This window comes from Hemitrygon akajei, chromosome 1 (assembly GCF_048418815.1).
Source record: "Hemitrygon akajei chromosome 1, sHemAka1.3, whole genome shotgun sequence".
NCBI lineage: Eukaryota > Metazoa > Chordata > Chondrichthyes > Myliobatiformes > Dasyatidae > Hemitrygon > Hemitrygon akajei.
Genome location: NC_133124.1, coordinates 60,261,390 through 60,274,600, shown reverse-complemented (window position 1 = coordinate 60,274,600; position 13,211 = coordinate 60,261,390). Strand labels below are relative to the sequence as shown.

General features: G+C 40.1%; 1 protein-coding gene across 4 annotated transcripts in view; it reads left to right on the top strand.

Moving 5' to 3' along the window:
* snx16 (sorting nexin 16) overlaps window positions 1–13,211 on the top strand; it is a 48,125-nt gene that overhangs the window by 16,344 nt on the left and 18,570 nt on the right. For all 4 annotated transcript variants that reach the window (XR_012098771.1, XM_073044010.1, XM_073044020.1 and 1 more), the window contains exon 2: window positions 633–1,088. Coding sequence is in view for 3 of the 4 variants with exons in the window: in XM_073044010.1 (XP_072900111.1) it covers window positions 708–1,088 (381 nt within the window). In the remaining variant the exon portion in view is untranslated. The remainder of the gene's footprint in view (window positions 1–632; window positions 1,089–13,211) is intronic.

The following is a 13,211-nucleotide window of genomic DNA, read 5'->3' as shown; positions in this document are numbered from 1 at the left end:
TATGCGCTAAAGCATGTATCGGTTGGTAGGTTAATTGGTGAGTATAAATTACTCGAGCATGTAGATTAGTGATAGAATTGATGGTGTCTGTAATTAAGCAATTGGAATTAATGTTGAGATTCATGTAAGTATAGAAAATGTGGACTGAAGGTGCGTTTTTTTTTTTTTGGTTAAGATCAATGATTATAATGTGCATGTTATCTTTTTTATTCCATTGTGGCATTTATAAACATGAATAGTGTTTGAAAGTGAAAATGCTTGACCCCAGACTACCTTCTACATATTGAGCATCGCAGACTGCAATCTCCCAGATCATTGATCTTTGGGTTTAAACATCCTTGTGTTTAAATGTCCTTATATTTCATTATTGTAGAAGAGCCATTGTTGCTTTTATCAAAAAATGGCAAAATACTACATGTAAAAAATTATGAACATTTTGACATTATTTAACATTTTTGTAGTGCTTTGAGATAAAAATGCTAATAAATTTGATATGTCATGTACAAAACTGTTAAGTTGATTTTTTCAATATGAGTTATATAAATTTATCAAAGCTTTTTATAAGGGTCTTTGTATAATGGACATTATACTTAAATTTATGATTTTTTTTTTCTTGATTTTTTTTTATATAGTTCAGAGGCCACTTTGATTTGCCTTCTGATGCCTGGTAGAGAGAAACTGTTTACAGAATACTGCTTGGTTAAAGGATGACGACATCATTTGTACCTGTACCCTTACCTCTGGGGAATCCCTCTGCTGGAACACCTGCAAATAGAAGTCGGAGGAGTTCTTCACTTCAGTCTTTGGACAGTGCATCCACCAGTTCAAACTCATCAAAAGGTCAAGGGGACAGTTTACATTCTGGTGGATTTAGAAAAGCTGTCACTTCTGAGCACTTGGCTTCTACAAACTTGATAAATAACAGTCCTTCATTAAGAACTAGATTCAATGGGTCAAACCCAGCAGTTGAATATTTGTCCAGACCTGCGGAATCTGACAGAACTACTGATTCAGCAAATTGGGAAGACAGACCTCCCACACCTACTATGTTAGGATATGAAGTTATGGAAGAAAGAGCAAAATTCACGGTAAGATTCTGAAAAACATTAGGATGTGCAAGTTCCTGGGCCAGGACAGGATACACCCCAGGTAACTAAAGAAAGTAAAGGAAGCGATTGGAGGGGATTTGGCGATCTTTGTGTCCTTCCTGAATACAGGAGTAGTACCACAATGTTGTTCAAGAAAGATAATGGGGATAATCCTGGGTATCCTAGACCAATATGGCTTGCATCAGTAGTGGGCAAACTTAAGCAGAGGACTCTTGAAGACAGCATTTACAAGCATTTGGAGAAGTATATTCTTATTAGGAATAGTCAGCATGGCTTTGAGGGGATTCTTAGCAATGTGGGGTCCAAATCCATAGATCCTTCAAAGTTGCCACTCAAATCAATAGGTCATTAAGAAGATGTATGATGTGCTAGTCTTCATTAGTTGGGGCATTGATTTTTTTTTTTAAGAGCTGCGGGCTAATGTTGCAGTCTATAAAACTTTGGTTAGACTTGGAGTATTGTGTTCTGGTTGCCTCGTTATAGGAAGGATGTTGAATCTTTAGAAGAGGTGCAGAGGAGATTTACCAAGATACTGCCTGGATTCATGAGCACGTATTATGAGGAATAAGCTAGGGGTTTTCTCTTTGGGGTGAAGGATGAAGGTTGAGAGGCAGGTTGATAGAGGTGTGTAAAGTTGAGATTCATAGAATGAATAACCAGTGCCTTTTTCCCCAGGGTGGCATTAACCAATACTGGTGGATGTCAGTATATGGTTAGTGCAGTAAAGTTTAGGGGAGATGTCTTTTGTACTGTGTGCTAGGTACCTGAACACAACTGGGGATGTGGTAGAGGGTAATACAGTAGAAACCTTTACAGTAAGAGACTCTTAAGATGGGTACATGGATGTAAAATAAATGGAGGGTTATGGATTGTGTAGGAGGAAAGAATTAGATTGATAGTGAAGTAGCTTTATATAGGTCGGCACAGTATCATGGGTGGAAAGGCCTTTGTTCGATGTTCTGTGATGCATTTGACTATGTGGATGCTTATGGATAAGGAAGATTGAGGCTATAGCTGGCTAAAAAATCAAATAGATCAAAGAGGAGAATTTGCAGATGAAATTTAATCTTGACAGCTGTAAGGTGATGCATTTGAGGAAATTGTAAGGGGAGAACATTACAGCACAAAAGGTATGGTCTGAGATGAACTGGGGGACCTTGGGTTTCAAATACGTACTGTATTTCCCTACAAGTGGCCAAATGGTTAGTGAAGGCATATGGCAAGCATGATTTCACAGGTCAGGCATAGAATATAAAAGCTGAGATGTTGTATTGAAAGTTTACAAATCATTGGTTCAGCAACATTGGACTTCTGTAAAGGGAGTTAGGGGAATGATTTTACTGTGGTTGATATTTGGAGCTCTCTGCTGGGAGTGGTAGATTTGAAAATACAATGGATTCTGGTTAATTTGGGCAGCTGTTTATTTGACAACTCTTGAAGAACAAACTAAATCAGCAAATAACTGGGATTCTCTGGTTTACTTTGGACATTAAGCTGCTTATTTGAGGCAGGAAAATGTTACCAAACAGTTTCTAACTACCGTTAGTTGCGTGCATCTGTGCAGCCATTAAACACAGTACATCATGCTAAGAGCGATTAGTTTTTTTTCACACTGATAGTTGGTGAGGAATAAGCAATAAGATATTTGGAACTGTTTTGCTCACTGGTTTCAAGCATGCAGGCTTGAAGATGCTAGAAACAGCTGGGAGTGAAGATGAAATGATTTCAATAGTTCAAGTGAGGAATTAAAGGTATCGACAATCTTCTTGAATGTTACAATGAAAGTGAAAATTTGGAGGATGCTTTTGTCTATATCATTGTATAAAGGCAGTCCATTATCTCCACTAGGAGTCTGCACTGATTTTGTTCATTTACAGTTAATCAAATGATCGCGACCGAATTCCTCTGTCAATAACTATTAGGAGTAAAGACTTCTACAGTACTGTAGAGGTATTGGTAGTGTTCTAATTTGTTCTGTATTTCATTTAAATGCATAATTTGTTACTCAGTTAAATGGTAGCTGGTTTTATACCATTTTAAATATTTCTAAGAAACTTCAGCTAATTAGGACAGCTGCTTAATTGAGCCAAAATATACTAGTCCTGGTGTTCCAGTTAACCGAAATCCACTGTAATTATTTATTTGACATTAACACAGGCATTTAAATAGGCATGTCATAGAAAGATACATCCTAATGAGTGCAAATGGGATTGTTGGATATGTCAGTATTTGCATAGTCCAAGGGGGGAGGGGTGGGAGTGAGTTAATTACACATTTCTGAATTAAGTGCATAAATTGAAAATGCTTACTGTAATATTTAAGCTTTCATATCCTGGTTTGGGTGCTTATATGTTATTGTACCACCCACTTGTTCACAAAACTTGCTTGTTTTTAATTGGTTGGCTCACAATCATTACCATAGCTCTGGTTTCCTACTGATTTGACTCAAAATGTACAGCAGGTCCCCAAAGCTCCCCACCTGTTTTGATCTCTGGGGAGGTGTAAGGGAGAAGGATTTTAAAAATAGTGCATCTGATAGCAGCTGGAAACTTGTTCTGCAGACGTGTAACACACTTGTACCTTTTTTTTCTTGAATTTGTTGTTTTTGCTGATGGTTTGATTTGGAAACCTGGCAAGAAGACAGCAGTGCTTTGAAGAGAATTTTTGCATATGGTGGGGTTCTAAAAATCTACAGGCTTCAAGATGTAGGCTGCTTGAGTTTTAGTAATCTTTGTACAGCGGGGCTAGAGAGTCTGTGAACCCTTTAGAATTACCTTATTCTGCATAAATATGGCCTAAAATGAAATCAGATCACGTCCTAAAACTAGATAAAGCAAACCCAATTAAAAATAACTGGAATCATATTTATTGAGAAAAATGAGCCAATATTACATGTATTTGTTGGAAAAAGTATGTGAATCTTTGCTTTCAGTAACTAATGTAACCCCCTTCCCCACCCAGTACAGCAATAACTTCAACCATATGTTTCCAATAACTTGATCAGTCCTGCGCATAAGCTTGGAGGAATTTTAGGCCATTCCTCCCTACAAAGCTCCTTCAACTCTGGGAACTGCTTGCTTCAAGTCCTTCCTCAACACTTCTGTAGGATTAAGGTCAGGACTTTGACTTAGCCATTTCAAAACACTAAGTTCCTTTTTTTTTTTAAAACATTGTTGATTTACTCTTATTATCCAACTTCTATTAAGCTTTAGGTGATGGACTGCTGCCCTGATATTGTCCAGCAAAAATGTCTTCATACAATTTTGAATTCATTGTTCTGCCAACGATTGCAAGCTGCCCAGTCCCTGAGGCAGCAAAGCAGCCCCAAACCATGATGCTCCTTCCACCATGCTTCATAGTTGGTGTGCAGTTGCCTTTTCTTCCAAATATAGCAGTGTGCATTTCTGCCAAAAAGTTTTACAGCTTTTGTCTTATCTGTCCACAGAATATTGTCCCAGAAGCATTGCAAAACATTCAGATCTTTTGCAAACTTGAGCCATACAGCAATTTTTTTTCTGGCGAGGAGCCGTTTCCTCCATGGTGTCCTTCCATGAACACCATTCTTGTTCAGTGTTTTTCTTATAGTGGGCATATGAATAGAGACTTTAGCCAGTTCTGGAGTTTTTATGCAGGTCTTTTGCTGTTACCTTTGGGTTCTTTTCACTTCCTTCAGCATTGCACATTGTGCTATTGGCGTAATCTTTGTAGGATGCCCACTCCTAGGGAGAGAATCAGAATCAGGTTTATTATCACCAGCATGTAGCGTGAAATTTGTTAACTTAGCAGCAGCAGTTCAATGCAATACAGGCCCCCACTACCCGAAGGTAGAGTGTTCCTATGAAATTCGTATGAGGCAGAATGTCATAAAGTGAATAAGCAATTACCATTTATTTGTATGGGAAAAATTTGTGAGTGTTCCCAGACGCAAAAAATAACCTAATAAAAAGCCAAATAACACACAAAACCTAAAATAACAGTAACATATAGTAAAAGCAGAAATGATATGATAAACGCATAGCCTATATAAAGTAGAAATACTTTTCTGCAATCATTGCAGCACTGTCTAGCATAACATATAATCTCACTACGTGGCGGAAGCAGTCTCAGCGGTAACCTTTAAGCTATGAAGCTGCCAAATAACGCAAAATACACAGCCTATATAAAGTAGAAATAATGTATGTACAGTGTAGTTTCACTTACCGGAATCGGGAAAACAACGAGCCCACTGATGATGGTGTGTTAGGCTGAGTCGTCAGAGGTTGGGGTGCTCGGCAGTTTTTTCCAATAAATTGCAGTTTTGTCACAGTTAAACACTTATACAAATAACCACCTTCTATAATTGTTTTCTTTGGTTCTGCTGGGAACTTTTCGGCAGCTTCCGTATCAACCGAAGCACTCTCTCCAGTAAACTTTAAGCTATGAAGCTGCCCTCACCTCAGAAACCGATCAAACCACCTATGACTACCTTTAAATTCCACTTTCACAACACTTTCATCACCATCGTCCAGTGCTTTCTGTTTCAGTTTATTAAAAAGACTGACTGATTTCTCCTTAAGTATAAGATAACTTAATGGAACACCACGCTTTGTACACCCATCAATCCACTCAAGCAATTATTGGATGCCGCCAAAGAAAGACCACTTTGCTACGAGCAGAGCCAGCAGTAACATCGGCAGCTTTCAGGATTCTTTCTCTCCGCATATAAATAGTGCGACTGGTTCAACGTACAGACAATGTCCTTACTTCATTCACCACGATTGAAACGCTTAATTATGTCTAGTTTTATGCTAAGTGTAACACACTTAAGAGCTCTTTTAGGCTTTTCCGATACCCTAAAACTCATCTTGCTAACTGATGCACAAAATAAATCGACATAAAGCACAGATGCTCAGAGGCACGTGTTTAAACAATGGCGGCTAGAATGCAGTTCCGGGTGAAGAGCCTGGCTGCTCGGGGCATGCTCTGCCTTTTTTCGTAACAGTGAAAACACCGTCTGTTAGCGAAAATGGGTAACTAATGTAGGTCTTTCATAACAGCAAGGTGTCATAAAGCGAATGTTTGAAAAACGGGCCACCTGTACATAATCTAGCAGAGAAAAAATAATAAAACATAGTAATAAGTAAACAAGTAAATCAATTATGTATATTGAATAGATTATTTAAAAAATTTGCAAAAACAGAAATTCTGTTATTAAAGAAAGTAAGGTAGTGTCCAAAGCTTCGAAGTCCATTCAAGAATCGGATGGCTGAGGGGAAGAAGCTGTTCCTGAATCGCTGAGTGTGTGCCTTCAGGCTTTTGCATCTCCAACCTGATGGTAACAGTGAGAAAAGAGCATGCCCTGGGTGATGGAGGTCTTTAATAAGGGGCGCTGCCTTTCTGAGACACTGCTCCCTAAAGATGTCCTGGGTACTTTATAGGCTAGTGCCCAAGATGGAGCTGACAAGACTTACAACCTTCTGCAGCTTCTTTCAGTCCTGTGCAGTAGCCCTTCCATACCAGACAGTGATGCAGCCTATTAGAATGCTCTCCACTGTACAACTACTGTATAGAAGTTTTTGAGTGTATTTTTTGACATGCCAAATCTCTTCAAACTCCTAATAAAGTATAGCCACTGTCTTGCCTTCTTTATGAGTACGTCGATATGTTGTGATCAGGTTAGATCCTCAGAGATCTTGACACCCAAGAACTTGAAGCTGCTCACTCTCTCTACTTCTGATCCCTTTGAGGATTGGTATGTGTTCCTTCGTCTTACCCTTCCTGAAGTCCACAATTAGCTCTTTCAGCTTACTAACGTTGAGTGCCAGGTTGTTGCTGCGGCACAATCCCACTAGTTGGTCTATCTCACTCCTATGCATCCTCTTGTCACCACCTGAGATTCTACCAACAATGGTTGTATGGTCAGCAGATTTGTAGATGGTATTTGAGCTATGCCTAGCCACACAATCACATGTATACAGAGTAGAGCAGTGGGCTAAGCACACACCCCTGAGGTGCTCCAGGGTTGATCTTCAGTGAAGAGGATATGTTGTCACCAATCCACACAGATTGTGGTCTTCCGGTTAGGAAGTCGAGGATCCAATTACAGAGGAGGTACAGAGGTCCAGGTTCTGCAACTTCTCAATCAGGATTGTGGGAATGATGGTATTAAATGCTGAGCTATAGTTGATGAACAGCATCCTGACGTAGATATTTGTGTTGTCTAGGTGTTCTGTCAAGGAGATTGCGCCTGTCGTTGGCCTATTGTGACAATAGGCAAATTGCAATGGGTCCAGGTCCTTGCTGAGGCAGGAGTTCAGTCTAGTCATAACTTCTCAAAGCATGAGTGCTACCAGGTGATAGTCGTTAAGGCAGCCCATATTATTATTCTTTGGCACAGGTATAATTGTTGCCATTTTGAAGCAAGTGAAAACTTCTTCCCATAGCAGTGAGAAAATCGGGCATAGAAGGCGCTCACTTCATCTGGTAGTGAAGTACTCAGCAGTACTGAGTTTTCTCTATTTGTAGGCTCTGTCAGTAATCTGACTTTGTATTTTTTTAGAACAGGGCACCTCTACAACCCGCACCTCCGATCTCAGCTCATTGATTGGAACACCAAACTCTAAATAGCTTTTGTAGAAGGCATGCCCCTGAGATTCACCTACTTATTCCAGCAAATGCATGTAATACTGGATCATTTTGCTCAATAAATAAATGAACAAGATTTATTAGGTTTTTATCTAGTCTTAAGACTTGCATGAAGATCTGAATTTAGGTTTTAAAATCACAATTTAGGTCATATTTGTAAGAAATAGAAAATTCTATAGGGTTCACAAACTTTCTAACACTGCTGTACCCTTGTAATACCCTTGTAATAAAGTTGCACATTGAGTTTGAATTTCAGGACCTGAGCATTGAGGTGCTGTGAAAATGTGTGTACCTGTTCTCTTTCTGAGACAAACAGTGCAAGCTACTAGTGCAGTTTATCAACACGTACAAACAAGCTGGAGGAACTCAGCAGGTCGGGCAGCATCCGTGGAAATAAGCAGTCAAAGTTTCGGGCCGAGGCCCTTCATCAGGACTGAAGGAGGGGGCAGGGGTCCCATAAAGAAAGTGGTGGGAGGGTAGGAAGGAGAAGGCTGGTAGGTGCTCAGAGAAAGATCAAGGGGTGGGGGAGGGTTTATCAGGTGCAAGTACCACTGCACAAGTTATTTAACACAATTATCATAAAGGAACTTCTGAAGCATAACTTAGATTTGATTCTTTTAAATTGAAAGTGCCAGTTAGTAGCTAAGTAAATAGGAAACTTGTGGGTTTATTTAGGCCCTCAACATGGTGGCTGTAGGTAAGCTGTAATGTCATCCTACGTGGAGCTTACTCAGTCACTCAGAATTGGCTTTTGTATATTAGTTTACAAACAACAAAATGCATGCACTCAGCCCAGACAATTGACTTTGGAAAACTAACATGCTGATTGAAATAAACAGATGTTAAATGTGTTACTGTGAGAAGATGTATTATGCAAACAATTGACAATTGGATCTCAAATTTGAGTAATAGATATCACATTATTATCTACCTTGTTTAAGTATTACCGTAGATGTCGGATTATAAGCCGCTACTTTTTTCCCACATTTTGAACAGCTTTGAACACTGCGGCCTTTACTACGGTGCGGCTAATGCATGATTTTTTTTCATGCTGCCAAAAACATTTTGCCTCGTAACAGTAGACCAATAAAATTGATGAGTAGTTCACAGAGGTCCAATAAAATTGTACGATAAATCAAGCGCACTTTCACAATTAAATTATTGTAAATCAGTCATTTGTACTCACCCTCATCAACATGGAAAACACTCGAAGAAAAGCATTGTGCTGCCTTTATGGCAGTTATTTAGTTTATAATATTTTCGCTTAGTAATTCATTTGTTAGTTAAAGTTAGAAGTGTTTTAACTATATTTGTTTTCTGTACTACATCCCGGGATGCTATGACGTCACACCCAGTTTCGCCGCGTCTTGTGGGAAAAATGCTGGTTTGCGATAAACGGGAAGGCGGGGGGCGAGCGGCGGAGCCAAAACGCTGCTTTTAAGTTAAAGGCGATCAATAACTTTTCCTGGTAGGCTGCAGTATATATATTTTTTACCAGTCGTTTGGAGATATTGGAATGTTGTTCAGTAAAGAAGTATACGCAACGTATATTTAAAAGTAGCCGCGTTACAGGCACGGTTCGAAAAAAAGCATTTGCAATATGTATTTGTTTATGTTACCATATGGATTTAATTAAAAGTTAAAAAATCCTCACGTGTAATATCTTTCTGTGTAAATATCTCATATTACAACGTGGGACACCTGCGGCCGAAAATCCGGTGCGGCCTAAAATCCGGTGCGGCTTGTACAAGTACAAAATTGATTTTATTTCTAAAATTAGAGCCAGCGGCTTTTAATCAGGTGCGCTCTGTAGTGCGAAATCTACGGTATTTAGTGTTGTACTTGTTTTTCATTTGTTAGGCAGACTGGTGTAGACACAGTTTGAATTGTGTATTTGAGTTGCCTCTGCTGATAAAAGGGGATGGTCAGATTTATTTGCAGATTGACTTATGAAAACAAGCACTTGGTAAAAGAGCATTGTATGCTTAGATTATAAACCCCTGATATGTTGGGAGGAAGTTGTTAAAGTGTTTTTAAAAAGTATTTTGAACTTTATTTTGTGTGTTTTAACCTTGGTGCTTTCTCAACAGAAATATAGCAGGATTTCACTGTTTTGAAACAATTGAGCAAGTTAATTTTGTGATATTTGGTTGGATTAATCAAACCTATGTATGTCAGAAATGATTATTAATGGCGCTTTATATTCGATAAATACTGGAATGAGCAAATATACTTAAATGTGATGAAGTAAATATTCTTTTAGTGACATTTAGTTAACAGATACAAAAGTCTCCATGTACACTGAATTTCCCAACTATTGGTAATACAGATGGCCAGATAAAGGATCTAGTGCTTCCCGGCATATGTGATAAATAAGCTCTTTTCAGGCTTCAAATTCAACTTGAAGCACGAGAAGAGTTTATTTATAATCAGATGATCTGTGTTTTGTTTTCTATGCATTTATCACTGCAGTGTGTGCCATTGTAAATGTATACAATGTGGTGTGGAAGGCTGAGGCAAATCTACTTGAGTATTTCATAGATCAACTTATTGGGGTATTTTTATTCTTATCAGCAATTTAGTGAAAATTTTCTGCCTGGAAGGTAGAAAATGACAAGCAGGTATGTTGGACGGTGTTTACTGTACAGTGTTTTGAAAATATTGTGAAAGGTGGAAGAGCCTAATATATGGAAGTGTTCTGCAGTATGAGCAGAAAAATGGAAGTGAATCACTGCCAATACCAAGCACTGTTATATTCAATTAAGCTGAATTTTTATTGTTATAGTGTATTTGCATCTTTATTCCCAATGGAAGAGTAGAGTTTTGACTATCGTCCAATATGGACATCAGAAGTTTTGAGAGGAAGGGATTTGGGTCTGCTGCTCGAGTAGAAAAGGGAGCAGCAGGTCGCTGCAGCTTTGACCAGTGACCATTGTGCATATGAAATTGATTAGAGAAACATCGAAAACCTGTAGTACGATACAGGCCCTTCAGCGCACAATGCTCTGCCAGGGGAAAACAAAGTAGATGTCAGCTGCTGCTCACAGGACTTGCTGCATTCTCGGAGACTGTGTTGCTTGGAAAACGAGACAGGTTGTCAGTGGCAATCTTGGATCTCTCCCCCTATCCTGAGGCTGCCGCCACTTCCTGCTTACCTGTGGGCCGCCATTTTCTTGTATGCACTGACCAGTTGGCCAATTTTGCTGGTTTTGTTGGAAACTTGCATCACAAAGACAAGAAGATTATCAAGAAAATAACCACTATCTGTGTTAACACATTGACAAATTGAAATCAACTGGTGTCTGCATATTAGTATTCAAATGTGCAAATCCAAATCTTGATGGTTTCACTTTGGTCATCTGCAACAAGTGCTAGCTTTTTTTTGTTAATTGCAAAGTCTGTTTTATAACTAATTAGTGCCTTTTTAAATTGGCTAATTGATCGGTGCACACAAGAAGATGGTGGCCCATAGGGAAGCAGGAAGTAACGGCGGCCTCGGGATAGGGGGAGAGATCCTAGATTGCCATTGACAACCTGTCTTATTTTCCAAGCAACACAGTCTCCGAGTGTGCAGCAAGTCCAATGAGCAGCGGCTGACATCTTTTTTTTCTGGCAGAGCATTGTGGGCTGAAGGGCCTATATTGTGCTGTAGGTTTTCTATGTTTCTGTAATCAATTTCATAACGCAGATTAGTCACTGGACAGAGTCAGAGTGGTGATCTTCAAACCGACGAAGAAAGACTTCAGTCAGAGAAAGCAGAGACAACAAAAGCTCTAGTTATATTTTCTTTCTTCCCCCTTCCTCCTCCCCCCCCCCCCCCCCCCCCCCACCAATATCTGCTCAGTTACACCAGTAGAGATGCCACATAGGATAGTTGAATCTTGTTGGGACATGGCAAGGCAGGGAGACCTCTAGTGTCCCTGACGTCTACAACTGTGGGAAGAGTATCCAGCTGCAGCTTCCAATTATTCACGTTAAGGAGCTAGAACTGGATGAACTCTACATCATTGAGGATGCTCGAGGTGATACATAGGACATGTAGAAAGGTAGTGACGCCCAAGGTGCAGGAAACTAAGTGACAGGAAAGGGGTTAAGGAGCCAGTGCAGGAGTATCACTGTGGTCATGCCCCTCAACAACAGGTATATCTCTTTGGTTACTATTGAGGGTGTTAACCTAACAGAGGAAAGTCACAGTGGTCAGGTCTCTAGCACTGAGTCTGACTGACTGTCACTTGGAAGGGACAGGGGAAGAAGAGGCACACTGTGGTGATAGGATTTATTTAGTTAGAAGAATGGATGGGAGGTTCTATAGGCAAGTATGAGATTCCTGATGGTATGTTGCTTCCTGGGTGCCACGGTCTGGGACATCTCTGATCAAGTCCTCACATTCTTAAATGGAAGGGTGAACCTTCAGAAGTCATGGGAGTTGGGTGCTAAGTTAAATGGCAGGACCTCCAGGGTTGTGATCTCAGAATTGCTACCTGTGCCATCTGCTAGTGATGCCAGAATGAGGAAGATTATACAGTTTAATGTGTTGGCTAAGGAGTTGGTGTCGGAGAGAGGGCAAAGATTTCTGGATCATTGGGCTCTCTTCCAGGGAAGGTGGAATCTGTACAGTAGGGATGATTTGTACCTAAACTGGGAGGGGGTCTAATATCCTAGCTGTTTTTTAATGCTGTACAGTGGGGTTTAAACTAGAGTTGCAGAGGGATGGGAACCAGAGTGCCAGAACAGTTAGTTGAGAGGTTGTGGAGACAAATTTTGGTAAGACCTCAGACAGCGTTAGGAATCAAAAGGTTGAGCATGGTGCAGCTAGTGTCCTGAGCTGCTTATATTTAAATGCCAGAAGTATCGTAGGAAAGATGGATGGTGATGCTGAAGATGGCATAGCTAGTTTACTAACAGAGGCAATATGTAGTAAGTGCAAAATTCCAGTCACCAGGATAAGTTGCCACATAAAAGGCAGACAAAATTGAAAAGGGTGACTTCAGGACTCGAGGTGCTATTTTTGAAAGAGTGCTGTTACGGAATGAGGTAGATGAACTTTTTGCATGGCCTTCACCTACCTTGTGTAGCTGGATTCTGGACTTGCTGTCAGATTGCCAGCAGGTGCTAAGAGTGGGCTCCCTCCACCTCCTGACCCTCAACACAGGTGCCCTTTAGGGCTGTGTCCTATGCCTCCTCTTGTACTCTGCCTACCCATGACAGTGTCGCTACACACAGCTCCAATCTGCTAATTAAATTTGCTGATTGATTACTACACTGGCCTAATCTCAAATAATGAGACAGCCTACAGAGAAGTCATCACCCTGACACAGTGGTGTCAAGAAAACAACCTCTACATCAATGTTGTGAAAACAAAGGAGCTGGTTGTGAACTACAGGAGGAATGGTGACAGGCTAACCCCTATTGACATCAATGGATTCTAGGGTTGAAAGGGTGAATAGCTTTAAGTTCCTCGGCATACACATCACTGAG